Source organism: Hydra vulgaris, chromosome 08 (genome assembly GCF_038396675.1).
Source record: "Hydra vulgaris chromosome 08, alternate assembly HydraT2T_AEP".
Classification (NCBI taxonomy): domain Eukaryota; kingdom Metazoa; phylum Cnidaria; class Hydrozoa; order Anthoathecata; family Hydridae; genus Hydra; species Hydra vulgaris.
The window spans coordinates 30,662,451-30,688,854 of NC_088927.1; the positions used below are offsets into that span (position 1 = coordinate 30,662,451).

Sequence of the window (26,404 nt, forward strand, 5' to 3'; positions counted from 1 at the left end):
CTATTTAAAAGTTTTTATTCAAAGCAAATAGCTTAAAAAAAGCTTATTTATAAAAAAAAAGCTTATAAATAAATACATATACATCTGTATGCTATAAAAAATAAAAAATTAATAAATATTGTTTCTGTTTTTAATGAAGAAAGCAACAAGAAAAAAAAAAAAAAAAAAAAAAAAAAATGAAATAACTTCATTGCTAATTAGGAAACTTGCCTAAAACCAATTTATGTGACCTTGACAGAATAAATAAAACAAGCGCAAAAGTTCTCACTGTCTTAAGAGTTAAATTACTTTTTGAAGCATAATAGCCTGTGAGTGGTAAACAACATCGATAACACACGGAGCTTGCTCCCATGGCTCACCATCGAGTTGCATTGGTACGTTGCGTGCTTCTTTGGTTTTGTGTATTGTGATCTAAAAATTTTATTTAGATTCTCCAAATTAAATTTATAACTGTATGTATATATATATATACATACACTTTTAAATGTTTAGATAACTATAAATGCGTGTTTAGAGCACTGTGACGTCACACTGAAATGGCCTGCTGCCGCACAGTGAGTCAAAATTTATAAAAAAAGCAAAAAAATCACCAAAAAAAACTATTGCTAAAAAATAGTCAATTAAATTATAATGTAACCAAATACCACTAAAACACAATTAAATTAAAATGTAACTAATTACCACTAAAAGACTTTTTTTTGTGTGGTTAATTTTCAAGAATTAACCTTTTTTCCAAGACTTATTTTATTTATTACTTAGTTTTATAGTGGATACATAATAAAACATAATAACAAATGACTAAACTTGACACCCTAAGCAGGAGTTTACATTTACCTTAACATGCTTTGCTCTCCCCAATTTAACCGGACTAGACAAGTTTACTTGTAATTTAGCAATATGTAATGATGAATACAAGCCTGCCACTTCCAAAAAACCATCATTGAATCTACATTTATTTAAAATATAAAACTATATTTAATAAAATTAAACTTTGAAAAATTTAAATTTTGAAAAATTTAAACTAAAAAAATTTAAACTAAAAAAAAAATTTAAACTAAAAAAATTAAACTAAATTTAAACTAAAAAATTTAAACTAAAAAAATTTCAAATGGATTAGAGGAAACAAGAGGAATAATTGTAGCTCAAAAAAAAACACACACAAAAAAAAGAAAAGAAATATGTGGAAAACGTAGAAAAAAATAAAACATGTAGGAAACGAAGAAAAAAAAAACATGTAGAAAACGTAGAAAAAAAAGAAATATGGAGAAACGTAGTTTTAAAGATATAACAAACCGCATAAAAAAAGATACCGCATAAAAAAAGAAATAAAAAATATCACAAAAAAAATGTAAAATGAAAAAAAAAGTAGAAAAGTCAGCATAAAGAAAAAATTTGGCACATAAGTATAATTACTATTAACGAATATCAATTAATCATGATTATTACTTAAATTTAAGCAAAAAAGGAATAAAAATTAAAAAACAAAGTACAATTTAAAAAATGTCAAATATTCTTACTGAGAAGGCATTTCAGTATTGGCATTGTCAGAGGAATCCCAAATTCGACAACCACCACACCAACTGTTAATATTTAATACCACAACACCTTCCAGTTGTGGTAAGTCTATTTTAACACCATCTAACTCCAATTCTATGCGCTTGTGAAGGTTTTTGCACTCTGCTTCAAGGACATCACGTGAACCATAAATAAAGTACATTAGCTAAATGAAAATTTAAAAAATTTATAACTAAAACTAGAATTTAAATTAAGTAAACTTGAAAAGCAGTTTTAGAATTGAAAGTAAACAATAATGAGTGAACTTTTTATGAAGTTATCGTAAAGTTAACTTCATAAAAAAAATGTTATGTTATCTATCCTAATATAGGAAAGAAATTCGTTTTGATATTTATTTAAATTTTATTTTTGTATATATAAATATATTGAATATATTACAGTTAATTATATATTGCTCAACCCTTGGTAGTTTCTCGTATCATATATATCATTAGTTGATCGCTACGGGTTTTTGTGCTAATTCTTTTTGCAAAATTCGTCCCCAAGGACTTAGTGTTGATATCATTTATGATTTTTAAATAGAGTTTTACAAATATTTGTCCGATGGGAATTGCTTGTGTAGCAATTAATAATGATTGTCTAAAGCGAATATTACAAATGATTGTCCAAAGGAAATTGGTTGTGCAGCAATCATTACATAAAACTATAAAAATATTTTTTTATTACTTTTTCTATTGTGGCAAAAGTGTCAAAGATCATTGTTGTCTGTATATTAAAAGATGGATAAAAATAGTCTTCTAAATTCGCTTATAAAATCCTACAATAGTGCTCATCTGTTCAAGAAAAAAGCTGATAGTCAAAAAAAAGTCCATAAATAATGGAATGAGATCAAGGAAAAGCAAGATTTGGAGGTTCAAGTAAAGACTTTGATCCAAAAGTTTAACTCAATGGTCTTGAAACAAAAAGGTTCTTTAATGTCATTTTGGGCCCATCAAACAACCAAGCAATCTGTTCCTTCCCATGCCAGTTCTTCTTCTTTAAAGTTCCAGCTTTTTTCAGATCAATTTATTGAGCCAATAGATGTTGTTAATACCACGTCAGATGCCTCTTGACACGACATCCTGAGCACAGTTCAAATTGAGATGAAGAAGGCCGAACTCATGCTCAAGACACAATCAAAGCAGAGATCGTTGTTTTGAATCAAGAAATAGTTGCTATGAAGAGCAGAAAAAGAAGTGGCCAATGGATCGGTGCTGAAAAAGAAACCATTAAAAAGAAGAAGGCCAATGTCCAGGAGCTTATGAGTAATCTAAACAAGTTGATTGGCAATATGAAGTCAAAACAAAAACCAAGGGCTGAAAAGAAAACTGTCATGAATCAGGTAATATTTATCACATCATATAATAATAAGTTACAATAATAATATTGTAGAAAATGAACATTAACTTATTTGTATAGTTCTTTTGGTACTGTAGGTGTTCACTAACCACCCCGAAGTGAAAAAAGCTCTTAAAGTACGTGACGGAACTGGTCACCCTACTATTGAGGTAGAACAATCTGAGATATTGCGTATCATCATTCAACTTGCTGAACACGGATCTGCTGCCCACGAGAAAAGACAATCTGAAGTCTATAGGATGAGAGTACAACTTTAGATAATAAATAATTCAAATGGAATATATTAGGTCTCAATATAACTTTTCAGCCTCTGAACTTATTCACTGATTATCTTTTTAATTACTTTTAAAGAGCCTCAAATCGTTGGATGAGCTTGGAGCCGAGCTCGAAAAGAGAGGTTACAATCTTAGCAGAAGTGCTTTATATACTTGTTTGCTGCCAAAACGGAGCAATTCGCTTGAAGGAAAGAGACACATCCACACGATTCCAGTCAAGTTTATGTGGGCTCAAAATGACCTCCATTCAAGTCAAGTGGATGGTCCATTTTGTACAGCAACTATAAAGAAGTTTGATGTGAAAGAAGTTTGCTCTTTTTTGGGCCCCAAGGATGTGTGCTTTATAAGTCAAGACAATAAAGCTTGGATCCCTATTGGAATTACCGCTGCCAACAAACAAGCTCCTATATTGATGCATATGGAATATCGAGTTTCTCTTCCTGATCATGATTGGGTTATCGCTGCAAACCACAAACTCATCCTGTCTGTCTACGCAGGTATTGCAATCAAACCAGATGGGCTTGGAAAATGTGACACAGTTTCCAATTCCGGTCCCACTTATGTTGCTATTCAATCTGGAAAGCATTCATTATTTACAGCGTATGCTCACAGATTGGACTTTGAACAACTTTTGACTCTGCCAGAGTTTGATTCTATCACAAAAGATCCTTTGACCAAGTTGGTCAAGCCGGTGGTTGTCTTCAGTGTTGATGGTGAACCAGATGAAAATCCACAATACGCTAAAGTCATCGAAACTGGTATAGCCTTCTTTTTCAAAGTTTTTATTGCGATCTATCAATACAGTTATGTTTCTTCAAATTTAAATACTTATTTCGTTTACAGCAATTCATCATTTCCTTACAAATAATTTGGATGCCTTATTCCTCATGACGAATGCGCAAGGACAGAGTGCTTTCAATCAAGCCGAGAGAAGGATTGCTCCACTGAGTAAAAATACAATATATATACAAGGCTTAAGGAGTTAATTATCTGCATTGCGACTTATATTTAAGGCAGGACAATGGATCTTCTTTTGGAGAAACAGAACTTTGAATTTGCTTGAAAAAGCTGTTCTTCTGTCTTTTCAGATCTGATGATTGACCAGTTTCCAATGGTGGCTGAGTATATTGATCCAGACAAAAAGACAGAGCTCGATGTCCATCACCTCTTATCAAAGGATCAGGACTGGTTTGCTTCTCATGTGCACACCAGACAATATTTCACGCAAATTGTGAAATGTTAAGACCCTGGATGTTGCGGTTTGAAAAGGAGCCCTTACTTCCATATTATTCCTGGTCGATTTCTGCCTCCACTTATTCCAATCAGCCAGCCAGAAGATGGCTTGAAAGCTGTATCCATTTCAGACATTGCCAGCAAGAATCATTTTCCTTCTGTACTTTTATGACATCCTTTCTAAGGAGGAAGGGGGGGGGGGGTATTGAAAAAAAGGACAATCGGTGACAAAGGAAGGGGGGGGGGAAAAGGGTCAAAAAATGCCTAATAAATGGTGATGTCCTTTATGGACAACCCCCTTAAACCATAAATTTACTGAAAATCAAAACTTCTCCTTTACGCAAGTAGGAAAGGCACTCTTAGCTTTGATGCCTTTAACAATGAAAACTATAAGGTATATTGATAACGCAACTAACAAATCAAGAAATTTAAAGGTTTAACATTTAATCAAATTAAAATTAATATTATTATAACTTGCAGCAAGGACCAACAAAAAAAAAAAAAGAAAAGAAAAGTTGCATACCTTATTTATAATTCTGCTTGTAAAGAGAAATGGCTGATATTGACGATGGCGATGAAAGTTTAATGTAACCTGTGCGTCACATCCTACTGATACATAGCTATTCATATATACTACCTAAAATCATAAAAACACAAATCTAATCAAGTTATTTAAATCTATACTTTACAAAAATTATTATTAAATTATTTTGTCATTATTTACAAAAATAAAACAGTAAACCACTAACTTACTTTTGTCTTCAGTTTTTTGCCAAAGTAGCCACTGTTTTTAATGCTAACTTGCCACCTAATTTAGAAAATATTTCTTACATTCTATATTTTATAAAAAAACCTTGTATACCAAATCAACTTATTAAAATCAACTTATTAAAACTAATAACAATATACCCAGTTAAAACCAATAACTCATTAAAAATGGGAAATTTAAACAAAAACCCATGTATTTACCAAATAAAGTGCTCATGGGATACACAGTACTCTCTAATAAGTAAGGAAACAGTCCTAAAAATTTGAAAATTTTCAACATTTATATAATTTTCTCCAACATAGTACTATTACACTTGTGTGAATTAGTCCATGTCTACTTCGCTCTACATTCTTTGGTTATTTACCTTGACAACAATTATAAACATGACAGATTTGAAACTTTTAAAGCCAAACTGTAATTTTATCATTATATCACTTTTACTTGACCTTTATGTAACATTTTGGTATTATTATGATCATTATTGCCTTAAATAATTAGCATATTATAAGTCACCAATACTATTAGCCTATTATAAGTCACCAAACAAGTGTTTTAATGCTGTGTGTTATAAAACACATAAAATATTATGTTTTAATGCCCATTGTAGATAAGATGCCTGGTTTTTGGAGACTTTCAATGGAGGAGAGGTTAAGAGTTGTTTTTATGGTTGAGAGAGGAGATTCATACTAAAAAATCAGCAGAGATAAATAAATCACCAAACAACATATCCAAGATTTTATCAAAGCACAGACAAACCAAGAGTTGTTATGATCAACCCAGAAGTGGATAACCACAAAAGATGACAATTTGTGAAGATTGGATTATTGTTCAGACCTCACTTAAAAACCATTGCCTAACTATCCCCAAAATCACCTCAAAAATCAATAATCAGGATACCATTCATATAAGAAAGAATACTGTTTGTAAAAGACTAGTGGAAGCAGGATTATGTGGCCGTATGGCTGCCAAAAATCCTCTTCCTTCAAACATGAATTGTTTTAAGTGACTAAACTTTGTTCATGAACATCAAAATTGGACAGTTGATCAATGGAAAAGAGTTTTTTTTTCTGATGAAAGTACTTATCAACTCTTTTGTAAATCAAAGTGAGTGTTTGTAAGGCAATGTGTGGGTGAACAATTTAAACAAGATAGTTGTGTCCCTATGATTAAGCATGGTGGAGAGTCAGTCATGGTTAGGAGTTGCATGCCGGGTCTTCGTGTTGGTCATCTGTACAGGTGTGTAAGGACTGTAAGACAGGATCAGTATATCCAGGCATTACAATCTCATATGCTACCTTTCTCTGTAGACCTTTTTGGCAGAGGTGGTCAGTTTACTTTCATTCATGATAATAATCCATGCCACAAGGGAAATAAAGTAACTGATTACCTTTTTCAAAAAGGTGTGGTAATTAAGAAAAATATTGAGTTTTACCAACTTTTAACATATCAGATATATATTCCATTTGAAAAAAAAATTGTGGCTTGTTTTTGACTAATTAAGTTTTCTTTGTTAATTTTTTTTTAACTATTAACTGCATTTATGATAAAAAGTATAAAAAATTTTAATAAATTTTGTTTTAAGCAATCAAAAATTGATAACTTTTTGTCAAGACAAGCAAATATGCCACTGTAGAAGTAAGTTTATCAGGAGGGTCATTGATATAGAAAAAAATAACAACGCAAGACCTTGAATAGATGTTTTAGGCAATCAAAAAGTGATGACATTTTGTCAAGAAAAGAAAATATGTCACTTTAGAAGTAAAATTATCAGGAAGGTCATTAACATAGAAAAAAACAACATAGAAAACATAAGCAACCGAGTAGTTACTAGAAATTAAGGAGAGTATTGCCCATCAAGGACAACTTAAATCCTGTTCTTAGAATAGAATGATTTAATAACTTTTTCAGATACACTGTATGAAGTCAGCTACCATGCCAGATACACTATCTATTAAGTCAAAAAGTTATCTTGCTAAGTCAATTGTTGAATTGTCAACTGTTAAAAAACAATTCATATTACAAACAAAGAAACACTTAAAAAGTAAATACTCAAAATTAACAATTGAAAAAACTAACAAAAGAAAAATTGAACATCGATTTGTACTAAGTCGCTACCAACTTTTCTACACCTTTTTTTTGCCGAAAATAACAAAAAAATATTATTATTTTTTTTATTTTGTAGAAGTTTTTGTGTTAGCATTTTCATTTTGTAGTTTTTGCTTTCATTTTGTATTTTTTGTATTTTGCCTTTTCGTTTGCGTAAAGTTTGTAATTATTTGTGCTGTTGTTGCTAATTATTTTTATTGTTGTTCGCTGTTTTTCTAATTTTTACTAAATTTTACTAATTTTTCTACACATTTTTAATTTTCTTACACCATACTTTTTTCACCCAAAATAACTAAAGATTGTTTTAAATTTAATTTTGTAGAAGTTTTTGTGTTTGCATTTTCATTTTGTAGTTTTTGTGTTTTGCCTTTTCATATGCATAAAGTTTGTTTTTATTTGTGCTGTTTTGCTAATTGTTTTTATTTTTGTTTGCTGTTGTTATTAATTGAGTGTTTTCATATTTTTTGCCTTATTTAATTTATCGTTATCATTATTATTTTCAAGTTAATTTAATTTACAAATGGTTTTTTTTTTTTTTTTTTGTTTGTTCATTTTATTTAGGTGTCACTCCAATGACTTGTTTTCAACTATATGAGTGACACCTAATCTAATTTTGTAAAATTATAAATGAACTTGTAATTTTTCAATTTTTGGTTGAATAAATAGTTCATCAATATTTAATATAATCAATATTTTTTTGAATTTAAAAAAAATTGCCCTTGCCTCACCGCTTTTATATAAATCATTTTTATCACAGCTTTTTTGTTATAACAATTAAAAATTGACAGTAAAATGATTAATATCCATAATAATGGTCAGTAGGGAAAAAAATTGATTTTTTGGAACTTCAGACTTTGAGATTAAAAATAATGAACTCTTTGGATTCTTCACACCTTAGATACTTTTTCATCTTAAAATCATAGATCATCTAGGTGATATTTTAAAAATCTGGAAAATTGTTTGGGTAAAATATCCGGAATGTATTTTCCTCTTAATTTTGCTTTTAGCTGAGTTGTTTCTAATTTTTTTTCAAACTTTTTTTGATTTTTCTATGAGTGATCAGTGAAAAAGCTTTAAAAAATATATATATTACAAAAATTTACATCTAAACTTGTATGTATAAATCATGTTTTTGATATCCGGAACTAAAAGTTAAAAAAATATCCGGAATCCGGAAAAGGATAATCCCTGTAAAATAAATTTTTTTAATTTATTACCTGGAGTTGGTACAGAATAGAAAATTTTGGAATAGCAATAGGTAACTATGAAAATTTTCTTTTATAAATTAAAATTACAAATATAAAAGTAAATTTATTAGATAATTGCTGGAAAATGAGAATTAAGGACAAATGGAATTTTAAAGTCAAAATTGAGAAAATCATACATTCGACCTGACTCTCTTATAGCAAATTTTTTAAAATTAGTAAATAATTAACTTTATTTGAAATAGCTATGTTATTGAGCTACAAAATGAATGTTACCCACATTCATTTTGTAGCACAAACAAGAAAAGTTAATTATATTAAAATATCATTTACTGTCGTGGAAACGGTTTTAGATATTTTATAACATTTCAGGTCTTTTAAAATGAATTTAACTAATGAAAGTGCACTGTAGCAGTGACAAATTCATAAGGATTGTCTATCCAATGTCTACAAAAATATTTAATTAGCTGTAATCTATTATAACTTTTTTTTTTTTAATTTATATAAATTAACATTGGAATAATTTTTCAAATCAAATTTTACCTAATTTGGCATTTCTTTAGCAAAGTAGACAAAAAAGGCATGAAAATAAATTCCATAATTAACATTTTCTTTAAACTTGTTGTGCCATAGAGTAAACAAATGTTGAGTTATATATCTACTACAGAATTTTCAACACACCAGCTTGTGTTATCAAAAGTTAAAAAAGTAATTTACCTTAACTTTACTTCTTTTTTCATTTGAATTTATGAAACCACTCTAATGCAGTAAATTTTTAAATAGAATTTTCGATCTGGTAATAAATTTGTACTAATAAGGAAATTATTTCTGAGTCATATGGTGACATGCATGCACCCAACAAATGCTTGCTAATAGATAATTAAGAAAATTTTTTTGCTAAGATAATAAAGAAAAGTCTAAAGATTAACCCCCTGTTTAAACCCCCTGCTTAGATAATAATCAAAAACTAATTTAAACTCCCTTTAAAAATTAAGCCGTATTAACAATCTTAAAATATCATAACTCAGTATTTATTACTTTCATTAGTATTTCTAATACTCCATATATTTGAATAAAAAATCTTTTGTGTTCTTTTAATCTTAAGATTTATAACATTCAAAAATTGAAATTAAAACCAGAATATGAAAATTTTATCCTTTTAAAACAACATCATTGAGTTTGTTGATTGTGAAAAATTTGCAAACAAAAAATTAAAGCAGTAGTAGACTAGTATAATGGTAGCTGATAGTAGAAATAATGTTAGCCAATGGTAACAATAATGTTAACCAATGACTCAAGTAATTAGCAATCCTTTATTTGCTCAAAATGTGATTAGACATAAAGCTAATTTTAAACCACTGTATAGTACTGTTATTATAACAGTAATTATGTTATACAATTATTATAAAATTGTTGAAGGATGCTTAAATAAAGTATACGCTGATTGTCCTATAGGACACAACAAAGAAAAAAATTAATAAACTTTTTAAAGAATTTTACAAGATCGTTTGTGAAAGGCCAATTACTAACATTTGCACTTTATTTTTGATTATTGAAAAATTTTCAAAAGTTATTCATTAAATGTAAACAAAACCAGACCACATTATCCAAAGAACGTTTTCTTAAAGTTTCTGTTCTGTTCATTATAAAGAAACATTTTTATTGGATAAAAATAACTAAAATTTTTTTTTTTACTTATTAGTCTAATTTACCTATCAAATTCAACAACTTTAGCTTCTTCAATGTCTTTTAACAATTCTTCAATTTCATGCTCATCCCCAACATATTTCATTCCCCAACCCATCACACGAGCAAGATCATTACCTGTTCCCATCGGATGGATTCCAACTTGTGGTTTCAACTTGATAAAAAAATAAATCAATTCGATTTGATTAAGTTAATCTGGATATGAAGTAATATTAACAAATAATAGATATTAGTTTGAATATGTTTGCATAATTTGAATAGGTTTGTACAACACCAATTTTTATTTAAATATGATTTTATAGAATAGTTGAAGTCATTTTTTACAACTATATGCTTTTTGGCATTAACCCTTCTCACAAATTTTTTTTTAACAAATTAACTATTTAAATTATACATATAATATTCACATATATATTAAAATAGTAACTTTGAAAGAAACAGTTGTTTACTTAGGATAATAATATATAAAAGATAAGATATATATATATATATATATATATATATATATATATATATATATATATATATATATATATATATATATATATATGTATGTGTGTGTGTGTGTGTATGTATATATATATATTATATATATATATATATATATATATATATATATATATATATATATATATATATAAAATATATATTTACTTACATTTAATATTATTTATTTATATTTACTTACATTTAATCATGCGGAAGTTATTTTATTTTAAAGCGCGTTAATTACTTAAAAAATATCATGCATCAAAACAAATTCATTTTGTACAAACTTTATTAACTTTAAAAAGTCAATATGTGTGGTGAAGTGGTTAATAAGTTTGGTCGTGGTGCCTGCGCTCTGGGTTCAATTCCAGTTGGAGGCTATTTTCGTTTTATTCTAAGAGTGTTTTTTTATTAATTAACTAATTGATGCTATTATATTAATAATAATAAATATTAATATAATAAAAATAAGACAGTTAATAAATAGTTAAGTAATTCAGTTAATAAATAACATAAATGCGCGTAACATGTCTTGCTTTTAAAGAAAAACATTATCATTAATGTTCTTACTCTCGAGTCCTTAATAGTGATGTAAAATTTCTGGTAAAATTTGATTCAAAATTTACCGATAAACTTTAAATCAGAGAGGGTAAATTTTCCATAAAAAATTTAAAAAATAAATAAGTCAAAAAATATTTCAAAATTTTTCGGTAAATTTACAAAAGCATTTTCCGGTAAATTTTACTTTCATAACACTAGCTCTTAATACGATAGTTATAAGAAAGATTGGAAGCGAACAAAGGTGCATTGTTTTAACTCTTTCAAACTGTTTTTTCTCGTTTGCGGACTTCCGACTATGCACAGAAAGATTGTTGCTGTTAGCATTTTCCTGTTATATTACCAAGTTTTTTGTGTTTTCATTGAAATTGCTTTTTCTTGATATGTCTGGTGAAAATTGTGCAATATGTGGTTGTTCAGCTTTAAGAAGACAAAATGGAAACAAAATTTTTTTTACCAGCTGGATCCACAGAACTTTGTTTATTATGCCACCAGAATCATCTTATTTAACTATTACCAGAAGTATACAGAAACTTGCATTATGGTGAATAAGTTTTTTGATTGTTTAAATGTAAAAACAGTGTTGAAAATATAACAAAAAGGAAGCCATTTATATATCAGTTAATGATTTTTTTGTTGTTGATTGAATCACTAAAATGATAAATTGAAGAAAGAGCTAAGAGCTTAAAATTAACAATCTTTATTTCTTTACAAATTTCAAATTAAAAAGATATTGTTAGCTTAGGAATAGCTACAATTTCAAGATCTTCTTTCAAATACCAAATTAATATTGATAAAGTGTTATATTATGATTACTGTTTTTAAACTTTAAAAATGAATGAAATGAATTTTAAACTTATAAAATGACGGTTATCAGTTATTTAGTAATCCTACCCGGGCAGTAACCAATGGGTGGGTATTCTGAAGGGAACAGATTAAGAGAAGTATGTTTGTTTGGCTTGAACATTTAGTTATTTTTTGGTTTGAATCTACTTTAAGCTCAAAGGCTCCTGCAAATGACTTAAAACTGTTAAAATAATTAGGTGTGTACAAAAATGTAAATAAAAATATTTTGAAAGCAACTGTAAAAAAAATGTTGGACCATTTAAGGTATTTGAATAAAGTCAATATTGCTTCAGGTTTTTCTTGACGTTTCTATTTAAACCTAAAAAAAAATGTATGAGCAAAGACAAAAACAAAGAACTAGAAAACTTCGTCAGTATAAAAATGATTTTTTCAATTTTAGAACTGAATGCTGGTTTCTTGCACTGTTCAATGAAAAATTAGCTTTAAAACAAAGAGTATATTAAAGCAAAGGAAGTAGTGCTGGGATTTAAAGTAGAAAATGATTGCTGCAAGATGTAACACTCATTGAAGGATTCGATAAAACTATGAAGAAGGAACAACAGCTATTTTTTATTGCAAATAGTGCAAAATTTTTGATCGAAATTTTTCTGACACTAATAAATCTAAATTGTGTCAACTTTAAACTAATTAGAAAAAAATCAATAAGCAAAATTAAATTAAAATCTGTTTTAAAATTATGTCTTAATCTTTAAAGTTTATTTTTCAATCATAATTTATTAATAATTTTAATCATTGTTTCATAAAACTCAATAAATCTATATACCTTAGGTGCTTTATATCTAAAAGTAGTTGAAATATTTAAGTGTGAATTTAAAATGAAGAAAAATAAATTTAATAAAACTGATAAAAATAGTTGAAAAAATATTTTTTTGTTGATCTTTATAGCTTATAAGAATCTTTTATATCATTCAAAATTTTTAAGTTTTATCATTTTAAACTTTATTACCCCATTTAAAACTTTTAAGAGGTTTACATCTGTATATATGAATAAATATATATACAGATGTGAAAATCTTTATATTTATATATAAATATTTATATATATAAATATGTGTGTGTATATATATATATATATATATATATATATATATATATATATATATATATATATATATATATATATATATATATATATATATATATATATATATATATATATATATATATATATATATATATATATATATATATATATATATACATATATACATATATAAAAGATAGAAAGTCCTAAAGAAGACTCCTATTTTATGATAAATAACTCTGGAATAAAATGCTTATATATTTTATGTTTAATGCGTTTACTATTTAAAAAAAAAGAAAAAGTAACTTACTGGAAGTTCAATTTTATCAATAGTATTAAGTATCCAACCAACAGTTCCATCACCACCACAGACAAGTATTCTGCATTGTATATCCGGAAGTAGTCGACAAAACTCAAGACCAGATTCGGCTGTTGTTTCTGAAAGATCTATCACCTAGATATTAATAAAGACATGTTCTATCACCCAGATATTAATAAAGATAGTATAGGACTTTGGAATAGGCAAAATCAATAGCAAGCAAAGTTTTTATTGTTTTTGTTTTTTTAACAATCAACTCCTAGCGCATAGTAGCACACTTCTACAGTTTGGACAGTTTTCCATTATGTCATTTTCTTTCTTATATATGTTACTATTGAAGAGTTAAAGCAATTGTTTACAACTAGATGCTCTAATCTTAATCTGTTCTAGGAGATAATCATCCTAGGTTTATGAAAAAAATAAGTATGTACAATAGTGTTTAAAAATTATAATAGTGTTTTATAAATAAAAAAAAAATAGTGTTTATAGAGTCAAATGAAACAGTTAAAAGTTTAGTTTTTTTTTTTTAGGAAAAAAGATTTTTTTTTTTATTAAAATTTTTAAGACTTTTGTATTTAAATGTATAAAAATCGAATAATTTTGTAAAAATATTTATAAGAAACTTTATTTAATTGGAAAAAAAAACTATTTCATTCTTCCCTTATATTTGGGGAGAAAAGAAATATGCAAATTGATGGGTAATTAAAAGAATACTTTATTGAAAAATGCAACCAATAATAACAATTAAAAAAACAACCAGTAATTACAATTAAAAAAACGATCAAATAATATATTTTTATTTATGTGATGATTTTGAGTCTTTAAGTGATTCTGGAGTTAGAATTAAGTGCTGCAATTTTTGATGCAATAAAACTTGGCGCCTTTTATCAATCGCTTTAGAATGCATATTTGACAAAGTCAAACCTTGCAATTTGAATTTCAAGCTACTAATATTCACTATTTTGACTCGCTGAAGCTTTGCTCAAAACATTATGGCACTTTTTACATTAGACTTGGAGTTAGTGTTGTTGATTGATTTATCTGCTGCTCGTCATCAAAGTCAAGCTTACATTGTTTCCTAGCTTGCTTGCTGCTTTTTTGCTGTCAGCATTTTTCAATCTTTCAAATATTTTATATTTGAGACAGTCCCCATCATATCTTGGCATGTCTAGATTTTATCGTTATTTTGTTTCACTGTGTTTGATGCAAAATATTTGCTATAAAGCTGCAGCAATCAATTGAGTCAACTGCAATTGTTATTCGAATTATTTTTGAACTTCCTTTTGAATAGCCAGAGTTATATCAAAGGTTGGTTGCAGGTGAGTTGACTGCGGAGTTAACTTCGTGACAGGTGCTATACAGTGTAGGCTGATGCTAGATGTTGCTGGTGAAGATTTAAAAGCAGTAGCTGAGATGAAGCACTACAAATAGTTTCACCTACACCATCGACATGCCTATTGGTATGCTTTGTTGAGTGAAAGTTTACCACTTTTTATTTTCGCAACTTAGTCTTGATTTTTTTGCATAAAAGTTTTTTTAAGGCATATTTTATATTAGAAAAGATTTGATAATAATTGATTAAAAAGTTGAACAAAGAATATATAAAGATTCATTGGTCAGTTTAGATATAATTAATTAATATAAGCCCTACCAAGCGAATAACTTGCGTATTCGACCCCATAGCTCACTGTTTCCATTTTTAAGAATAATTGCAAATAATTGAAAAGAGTAATTAGCAAATAATTGGCGTACTTTATTCAACCCCTTAGTTCACCGTTTCCGCTTTTAACTCATAACTTTTTACAGGAAATATCACTTTTAATTTTTATACTTTATAGATACATTTTAAGTTCAATGCCAGAAATTTCACTTCAAAGAGTTTCATACCCATTTTAAAAAAAAACAATAATAATTACACGACCTAAATTTGACCTTTCATATAAAAAACAATTTATTTTGTATTAAAATTTTTTATCATCTTATTCAGAAAAAGATTCTCCTCAACATGATCAAAAAAAATTATCAAAATGTTTATTCAATAAAAAAAAGTAAAAATAATAAACATTGTCATAACTATTTTATTCTATTCATTTAATTTTTTCTTTTACTCTTTAAAATACAAATTTTTAAAAACTGAAGTTACAGATTATCTTTACTAATAAAAACGGCTGTCGTAACTCATACAAAATGCAAATATCCAGCAGTTTTCAATTGTATTGTAATAAAATAGAAGCACATTTATAAGAACTAGCAGAATTGTTTACTATTATTAAATAAACTTAAAGTCCTGAACAAGTTGCACAGACTTCGACAGTTGAGTTTGAGAGTATATTGAAAAATTATTTAAAAAATAATCTGTTATGAAAATGCAAAAAATAAAGCAAGAAGCATGTACTGTCATAGTTATGTCAAATAAAAGCATACGCTCTTCAAAAGAATGTATCTTTTCTTATAAAGAAGCAACAAATTTACTTGTCTAAAACTTATAAAAATAGTATAAATATATAAAACTTATAAAATGTATAAAACTTCAATATAATTAAGATTTAAACTATGATGAATAATTGCTACAAAAATAATTTACGACTGTGTTTTTGTTTGCTTTAAATTTATCAAGTTCTGTCTCATTTTGAATAATGTTTTGAATTAAACTACAAAAATTAAAGAAAGGTGAATTCAAGTATGTGGTAGTGGTGTAGTGATAGAGAGCTTGCTTGATAAGTGAGAGATTTTAAATCTACCTTACCCCTAAAAGACTACTTCTATCTTGATTCTCCGTGCGGTAATTTCACACTTTAAAATTTATGCTTGACAATTATAAGGTTGAGAGATTTTTTTTTATTAATGATAAAAATAATGGAAGAAAAAAAAAAAAAGAGGGCCCCCTCAACTATAGCAGTTCCTTGGGCCTCAGGAAGTTGAATATGAAAAAATATGTGTACACAACAAAAATAAAAACATACAAATAACACAATATTAAAAACAAAAGAGAATAACTTGCTGACCATTTAGCTTAGAGTTATGTAAACAGATTTTTTATTTAATTATCATTATCAAGATATATATCAGATAAAGTTTCAATACCTTACTAATATCATTTTTGCAAACTGTTTTTTAAAATTTTTACTGTCTTTATACAAGGATAAGAAAGTTAAAATAATCATCGTATAATATCACAATTGAAACACATCAGGCTTGGTCGGGAAGCTGGTGCGATCGCATTCTATATCTGACCTCTATATCACAACTAAATATAATTTGAGTGGTCAGAAATAGAGTGGGATCACACCCACTTCCCAGCCTACTTTTAAAGCTGCTTTTAAAACTGTGTTTTATTGAAACTCTTTTTAACATAACAATTTTGGAGTATTGTTGTGATATCAATAAATACGTTTTTGAAGTGCTGCTGATACAGATGAGTTTATTTATTTATTTTTATTAGCTATAGTAGTTTCTTAACATATTTGTCAGACTTTATTGCTTGTTAATGTTGTTAATATAAAACAGTTTTTTTTTTCATAAAGCACACCCAGTGGTTTTATTTCTTTTCGCTGTTCTGTTTTAATTTTTTGAGCCCCTGCTTTCTACTTTCTTAACAAAATAGATAAAGTAAATGAGTTAAAGTAAACGAATAAACAGTTAATAATCACAGCTTCTTAATCGCATATAAGCCTGACACATATTAAAGATAATAACAAGTAAAGTAATAAAGTTAACAACAAATGAAAAGACTTCAGGAATATAAAATAAAAATAATGATTTTTATAACCTTGTTCATACTGACAATACAAAATGCTTCATGTTTTTATTGTTATAAACTGTATAAAACAACAAAAAAAACATCATAGCGAGGTTGTTTTATACTGGTCACAAGCATTTTATATTGACAAAACAACCTTGCAGTACTCTTTTATTAATGTTTTACACTGCTTTTTACAACAACAATTTAAAATGCTTTGAAAATAAAATGTGTTTTTTTTTTACTATTCCTATCCCCAACATTTAGGTAGGAGAGAGTATAACATTTTTTGAATAATTTTCAACTACATCCCATCCCTAAGCAACACACACTCAAGACAGGCTTACATATAATTTTTAATGGATTTACCACCCAGTTTTCAACTGCATACATACTTTATGGACAACCCTTAAATACATTTACTTCATCAAAGTTTTTTTTTTCAGTTAAAACTTTTTTGCAGTTTGTATAAAGTAAAGTAAAGTAGTTTTCTAACTTAACTAAACGCTGCCATAACCATAGGGGAGGGTTTGCACCTAAATAAAATATAACACTAAAAAAACCTGAGCTGGATTTAACATTCCTCTGAAAGCTCGCAACAACTTATAGCCTTCATTATTGCCGCTCTTTGGATTAACAAACACTAAAATGGGCCGCCATTTTTTAAAATTTGGTTTTCTAACTTCTTTTATGACACAACTTTTGTGACCTAAAAAAAACAAAAACATATCAATAGTAAAAAAACTATATCTTCAACAGAGAAAAAAATTACATTTTCTATTAATTCAATATTAAAAATCAGTTTGATTTCAAAAGGTAGTCAAAACAATTAACATTTTGAAACAAGTTCATTTGTCTCAAACAAAAAAATTTCTCAATGAAAGCTTAAATGAGTATGTATATTAGAGGCTATCTTTCTGTTTTTATATAATTGAGAAACAATAGATAAGACATATTCAAACTAATTATGCATCTTGATACTTTTAACAAAATGTTTAACATCACTCTTTTTTTTTTTAAACTACACTAACCCATTCACTCCCAGGATATTTTTTACAACATTCCATTCCACAGTGGGCCAGAATTCACTTTTAATGAACAAAATTAATAACTAATTAAATATTAGATCTTTATTTACTAAATTCGGCATGAGTACTATATATTTTGCTTAGCAACAACATATACTTGGTATTTGCAGATGTTTAATGTGTGCTATATAGATTATAATTAGTTTGTGCATCAATATGAGATTTGCTCTTCTTATGAGGAGGATATTTTTTATTTGGTTACTATGGATACCTAAATTTATGGATACCTAATTTAAATAGGAGTATTATATTCACTAAATTTGGCATAAGTACCAATATAGAGGTCGCAATTTATATAAAAGTCATAATTTTTTATTTAGTTGCTATGGATACCAATATTATTTAATAACCAGATATTTTTCTTTGTTACACACAAATAAATGGATTTTTGAATAAACTTTCATCATATTTTCAACCGTCCTATTTTAAATAACAATTACATATTAAATAATTAGGTAATTAATTTTAGGTAAAGATTTAGAATTATAATAAAAACAAAAAATAGTGCAACAAAATATTGACAATTTGAAATACATCAACAATTTATAAAACATACACACATGCATAAAATAAAAAATCATACACAACTCAGTTCAATGTTGAAGAGGGCTTATGGTTGTACCAAATTATTTGTTTACAACCATCAATATAACAAGATAGTTCAAGTGTAACAAGGCATGTGATAAATAGACTTTCAAGGTATCTTTCCCGCATTAGATGTAATCGGCTTGTATATGGACTACCCAGTACTAACATCAAATCCAATTTTGTGTTGCAATGTAATGATAGATCAAATGAATCAATTACTTCTTCTTGAAACAGGCAAAAACGAGAGGCTGTATGATCTAAAAGCACTTGAAGACCTACTTCAGCTGAATAGTCTGACACTACAATTTCAGTTTCTAGTGGCATACAGTTTTTTCATCTCTTAGAGAATTGTAAGTTGGATAAATGTTGGACCTAACAGTCATTACTTCCTTTCTTAGTGTTTGATAGTCCTACTTAGATAACCCACAACTAAGTAAAATAGCTAAAGCTTTTGTAGGAGAATATGATGTTGCCACTGAGCAACACCCACCTGACTCAACTTTGAGCATTTGACCTAGAAATTATGTATCTTTTGGCCTTCTTGCTTTAAAAGATGAATAGCTGATAAAATTAGCTCTTCTGATGTTCTTGACTCTGCTAGTTCCAGACTTCTTCTATGCTTGCTTTTTGAGTCTACATTTTTAAATTTTACTTTTGGCCTTGACATGGAACAGAAAGTAACTGGGGGCAGTGGTAGTGATAGTGGTGCTTTTTTGTCTATAGCAATATAATTCTCATTTAACCAATCTACAAACTTTTTTTCAAATACAGTGTTATTATTGTATGCTATTCTCAATCTTTTTTATACACTTTGGTGAATTCATTAAATTTATCACTGCTAACACATGACAAATCTACTTTTAATTTGTAACTTAAATAGCTTAAAAGTTGTTCATGAGCTTTAGAGTTAAAAATGCTAATGCTATTATTTTCACATAAAAATATGAGCATATCCAATTTTGTGATTACCATGTCTGAAAATATTACTAATAAAACAAAAAATAGCTCAGCTTTTTTTTAAATTTATTTAATAAAATAAAACTTTTATGTTTTATGCCTTTTCTATCATTCATTACAGCTTAAAATGACATTAGCATTCATAACAGTGGTAAAATATTACCTTTTAAATGTTAAAATGTAACAAAATAGCAATCAATACTGTTGTTATGCAAAAATTAGGTATCCATAGCAACCAAATAAAAATATGACACATGTAATATAGTGTACATAGCACAAATAAAAAATTGTTAAAATAACACTAATGTAAAAATAAGTTGATGCTGTGTGAAAAAAAAAAAAAAACCTATCAGTTTTGGTTTCCTTACATGTTGAAGAGCAGTTTATGACCACTCATTTGCTGCACTAACCCCAAAAAAGATGCATTTAATTTGGCACATGAAAGTAATAAAAATATAAGTTTATGTTATAGCTTTTCTAACATTCATTTACTACAGCTTATAATGGAACTGACATCAATAACTGTAGCTAAGTATTACCTTTTAAATGTTAAATTGTAATAAAACAGTAATCAAATCAAATATATTATGAATAAAGTTACATCAAGGGTATTTACAAATAGTAATAAGTACTGATATGAAGTAAACACCTGTTAAATTTTACTTTTGGCCTTGACATGGAACAGAAAGTAACTGGGGGCAGTGGTAGTGATAGTGGTGCTTTTTTGTCTATAGCAATATAATTCTGTCAAAATACCTGTCAAATTCAATAACAATAAAATGGAGATAATAATTGAAATACAAGTAGGAGTAATAAAAATAAAGATAGTGATAATAGCGAATAAAAATAATAGTAAAAATTGTAAAAAATATATACTATATTATAATTATAACAATAATAGTAATAGTAACAATAAACATAATAACAATAATAGTAATAGTAACAATAAACATAATAACAATAATAATAATATTAATAATAATCACAACAATAGTGCATTAATAACAACAAAAATAATAATATAACAAAAACAATAATATAAAAATAATTATAGCAAAAATAACAACAGTTCGAATAATAATATTTATTATGATAAAAATATAGTATTAATAACAATAATAGCGATGAAGAGAATAGTAATGAAAATATTTTAGTTTAAGAAAGATTAAAATAATAAATTTAACAAAAGATTTTAAAATTATTACACAACAGTAAAGAGAAAAAATATTAGATAAGTAGAAGCTCAGAGTTAGGGTTATAAATAATAAGTTGTAGAAAGGTATAAAACTTATAAACAATATTTTTCTAAAAAATAGTTAAAGAGAGCAGCTTTATATTTTGAGTATGATTTAAGAGATATTAGTTGGGAATGGAGTTAGGTACAGATAACTTAAAGTTGGTAGAATATAATTACAATTAGTGTTGCGAAGGTAAAATTTTCTGGTAAATTTTAAAGGGAAATTTACCCTCTTCAATTTAAAATTTCCGGTAAATTTTGAATCAAATTTTACCGGATAATTTACATCACTAATTACAATTCAAAAAGTTGGTAAGTGTAAGAGATTATTATGATTTTGGTCGCTAACAAATATTTGATAGCTGAATAAGGTCACAAAATTTAAGGACTTTAGATAAAAAATAGAGTATCGTACAGTTTGAATTAGTATGTTGGAAATAAATTAACTTTAGAGCTTTATTTTGGAAATGAGTTAGCTGCTAAGATTGTCCCTAAACTTGACAAGCATATCTGAGATACCCGTTTAATATTTAGCTAGATCTGAGTTGATACCATTAATTGAAACAAATTGTGTTCTATTACAAAGATAAGAGGAAAACCAGAGAAAAGAAATACCTCTAACACCATAGTTTTGCAGTTTTCTAGGAGAATTGTGTGCTCAACTGTATCAAATGCTTTTTTTATGTCAATAAACACTCCACATGCAAAGTGTTTATTATTGATGGCTTGTCTAACTTTCTCTGTTATTTCTTTTATTATAAATTAATAAATGAGTTGTTGAGTGTTTGTTGCGAAAACCATACTGGTGTTTATAAAGGCATTCATATTTCTCCAAAAAATGCTAAAGTCTTTGGAACAGTCTTTGCTTTTTCAAACAGTTTACATAAGTTGGAAAGAATAGAATTAAGTTGAAAATTGAACCCATTTTGCGTATAGGAATTACTTGGGCCACCTAAAAAACTTTTTGAAAAATACCATTTTTGAAAGAATTATTAATCATTGTACATAGAGATTTGAATATAACGTATATGTGGATAATATAATTAATGAGGATATAATGTAATGAGGTAAAAAGCTTTATAGGAAATGTTGGTAGACTATTGGGACCAAGGCTTTTATTACTTTTACCTTTAATGAGATTTGACACCTCATCTTCAGTCACGGGATTAATAAAAAATTAGTACAATGTATATTAAGAAAGTTGCTAAAAACACATTAAGAAGGAACAATATTTTCAAGTAGTTAGTCTTAAATATAATGTAATGAGGTTTGAATATAATGTATATGTGGATAATATAATTAATGAGGATATAATGTAATGAGGTAAAAAGCTTTATAGGAAATGTTGGTAGACTATTGGGACCAAGGCTTTTATTACTTTTACCTTTAATGAGATTTGACACCTCATCTTCAGTCACGGGATTAATAAAAAATTAGTACTAGGTATATTAAGAAAGTTGCTAAAAACACATTAAGAAGGAACAATATTTTCAAGTAGTTAGTCTTGAATATTCACAAAGTAGTTATTAAATACATTAGCAACACTGGTATGATCTGAGATGATATTTTCATTGATTTTGAGACTAAAAGACTTAGTATAAGTAGAAGGTTTGATGTTAAAGATTTCCTTAATTCCTTTACAAGTATTCTTTACATAATTGATGATGTTATTAAAAAAATATCCATAGTACAGATAATAGATGTATAAGATGCATAGTACAATCGATACTGTTGTTATACAAAAATAATTAAATAAAACTGTGTAACGATGTAAACAAAATTTTAAAAAATTGAAAATTTTTCACCAAATTATTAAAAAGCTGTTCTGGAAGGATGATTAGGAATTATTTAACAACAAGTATAATAAAACAACTCCAGAACTTGAATTTGATATTAATATAGATCATTGTATATAATTTTTAGACAGAATGGATCATGTCAAAATTTTGACTTTAGTGCTAAAATTTTCTGACTCAAAAATTTCCTTGCTATGACTAAAATAATAAGCAAATACAAAAATTTTCTTTTTTACGAAAAACAAAACTTATGTATTGCTTCATTAAGATGTGACATTACTAAAAAAAATGATATTTGAACATTTAAAATTTCACTTTTTGGCTAAAAAATCAAAAAATATATTTCAAACAACTAAAACTTATTAAAAAAACAGTTGATTAATCACAAAACTAGTTAATGGCTTAAAAATAAAAGGTTTGTCAAAAAAACTATAGAAACGGAGAATTTTTAAAAATATGAGTTTTTTAATATTTGTTGTTTTCAAAATAAAAACTTTAATTATAAATTTTTTAACACAAAACAAAAAAATAATTATAAGATAAAAGACTTATCCGACAAACAAAACAAACTACAATGAATAATCAACAATATTATGGTAAGCTTCAAAACAGATTTTTCAGAGAAGCCCATGGGTCAGATAAGCAAAATTGACAAACAAATGCAGTTTTTATTGGTTGACCATTTGCAGATAGTTTTCCTCTTGTAAAACATACTCTACATATATACTCTACTTGAGTTAATAGATAATGTTAGAAAAATATCACTAAAGTATCAAGAGTGCGACTATCTTAACTTCAAATATCCTTAGGATCAAAAAATTTTCATTTTCATTTCATTAAAGCTAATTAAAAAAAAATCAAATCAATTAAAAAAAAACCCTAACCCTAACCCTGAAGTTTCAGTATAATTTTGAAAATTTTCGAAGCATGACTGAATATGCCAATAGTTTGGTGGAAGTGAGAGCCAGTCTTTATCTCTTTGCATATCAAGCCCAATCATGTCAAAAATCAGGTAAGAAAAATCATTTACTAAAACAGACAAAGATGGTGGTTTTTTACCAAAATTTGTATCCATTTTATAAATTTCCTTGATATCAACTTTTACTTTGTTTTCAGGCTTATAGTAGTCAGAGCTAGACATATCAAATGACAGAATTGCTGATGCAGTTTTTGCCTTCTCCTCTAATGCTAACTCATCATCCTGCAAAGCTAGAGGTATCATGGTTGAATCAAAATATCAACAATGCTTATACTGAGACTCTAATACAGCATCAACAGCTATTGGGTTTGTACATACATTCTTGTACAGATGGATTTGATGTATGGCCGTAAGATCAAGAAATAGAGCTTTAATGGAATCCTCATATTGTAGATACCATTTTGCATAAAAGCAAACAATAAATTTTGTTATATACTTAATTTCAGTTTTCAGCTTATCATTTTCTTGAACAAACGCAAGTTGATTGGATAGAAGTTGAAGCTTTAGATAATAAATTGCTTTTCCTAAAAATCTTGCATGATGAATAGCACCAGTTTTTCTTACTTTATATGTAAAAGGGGATAAATAAGTGACAACTAATTCTGCAAGCTCATTTCCATCATCTCTTATAATACCTGGTTTACCAACATAAGCTCTGCAAAATGTCAATGACTTATTAGCTGCCTTTTTTAAAAGAGAGCTTTTAACCTTATTCCGATCAAATCATAACAGTTGAACTGGATTATAATTAAAATTAGATTCTTCAAAATTATTTTTTAACTTTTTGAAAAGAGGATTATCAGGTCCATTAGTTTTGTCATTGGTCACTAATTTCCAAAAATGAAGCATTCTTAATTCAGTCACGTGATGTCTACAGGCTATTTGGAGAAGATACCTAGTATCTTCTCCAAATAGCCTGCAGACATCACGTTATCTAGTTCTTTAGATATTCTGGAAACTGATCCTTTATTTGTCCCAGTTTTGGATGATGTTGTATCAAAGCATATTCCTCTAGTTTTTGACATAAGTTGATACTCCTTAATTAAATTCGTTACACCAGTGGATGATGCTAGCAGAGGTACTCCAAATAAGTGAGTTTCTCCATTAATGTTAACTAAAACAGCTATTCCATTCCTCTTTAATTTCTCAAAGATCAACACCTGATTGGTATAGAATTGCATTTGTTACCTTTTAGAAAACATTTGGCAATATATCACAGACTGTAGCAGTAAGTGAAAAATTACCTGCATAAATATCTTTTGGAATTTTTGCAGTTACTGTATCTGGGTTTTAGAGACTTCTAATTGATACCAATCACTTGAACCAAAATCAGATTCGATTGAAGAGTCCTCGCTTAGACTTGAGTCCATTAGTTTGCTGCTGGGTATATCATCTATCAAACCCTTAGGCTATGAACAATTTTTCTTCCTGATTTTTTTGTCTAATTTACAGAAAAATTATAGTTTTAGTTTTTAATTTTAGAATCAGTAAAAAAAAGAATAAATTAACAGAGGTTAAACCAGAGATAAATTATTTAACTAAAAGCATTGACTACCTTTTTTTTATACTTAATATCCTCTGAACCAATAACTTTCTTTCACTTTCTTGATCTTCCAGAAATTTTAAATCTTCAATCTTGTCTTTTAGTGATCTTTTTTTATCTTTACTGATCATGTTTTTGAGATTAGATATACCAGCCCATAAAAGTTTTTTAATTTCGATCTCAAACCCATTTTGTTTAGTCAAATCATCTATAGTTCGTCTTTTTGCATTTTTCTTCAAGTTGGAATAGGACTTACGCATGTTAAAAATTTTTTTAACTAAACTTGAATCAGTTAAAATATTAAAGCCAGCTTTAATCCAGGGTCACTTTATTTTAGACAAAATACAATCACAACAACTATTTGAGCACCTTAAAAATTTTTTTTAAGGGGACAAGCAATAATATTCGGTATTGGCACAGGTTTAAATTGTTGATTATATATTAATTTAATAAATCCAGCATTAATAAAAACTTTTCTACCTGATATAGCTAGTTTTGCCTCTTTTATAATAAAAACTATTAGTAAAATCAAAATGATAAATAAGTTGCACCAAAATATAAATATATAACAATAGGAGTAACTGAAAAATTTCAAAAAATTACTAATTTTCATGATTTTCAATACCACCAAACAAAGAATTTTGAGAGGTAACAAAAAAACCATGTTTTTAAACTAAAATTTAGGTCTATATATAATAGTAAAAAAAAATTTGAAAATAAAAAAAAATTACGCCTCAATATGCCCTAAAAAAGACCAATTTTCAGTCATTTTTTTTCTGAACTATTGACTTGAGGGAGGGGGAGGGGTCAAAAGTGATCCGATAGAGCTCTAACTTTTTGAGGCTCATTTTTTATATATTTGCCCCAAATTTAGGAGGGATGGTTTTTTAGATTTGAAAATTTTCTTTTTTGAACTACCCCTAATTTATATATATCTTTTATTAAGGCTGCCATTGACTATGTCATATGACAAAAACTTTGTCCTTGCTCAATTATGTTGTTATCAATTTGT

General features: G+C 27.4%; 1 protein-coding gene across 1 annotated transcript in view; it reads right to left on the reverse strand.

Annotated features, from left to right (window-relative positions):
* The window catches only part of LOC100208324 (diacylglycerol kinase epsilon), a 33,164-nt gene continuing 6,760 nt past the window's right edge, over nt 1-26,404 (reverse strand). The window contains exons 2-9 of the mRNA XM_065803399.1: nt 17,768-17,913; nt 13,457-13,600; nt 10,214-10,362; nt 5,175-5,229; nt 4,945-5,058; nt 1,518-1,720; nt 835-946; nt 1-411 (exon numbers count right to left, since the gene is read on the reverse strand). Of these exons, the coding sequence (XP_065659471.1) occupies nt 280-411; nt 835-946; nt 1,518-1,720; nt 4,945-5,058; nt 5,175-5,229; nt 10,214-10,362; nt 13,457-13,600; nt 17,768-17,913 (1,055 nt within the window). The 3' untranslated portion in view covers nt 1-279. The remainder of the gene's footprint in view (nt 412-834; nt 947-1,517; nt 1,721-4,944; nt 5,059-5,174; nt 5,230-10,213; nt 10,363-13,456; nt 13,601-17,767; nt 17,914-26,404) is intronic.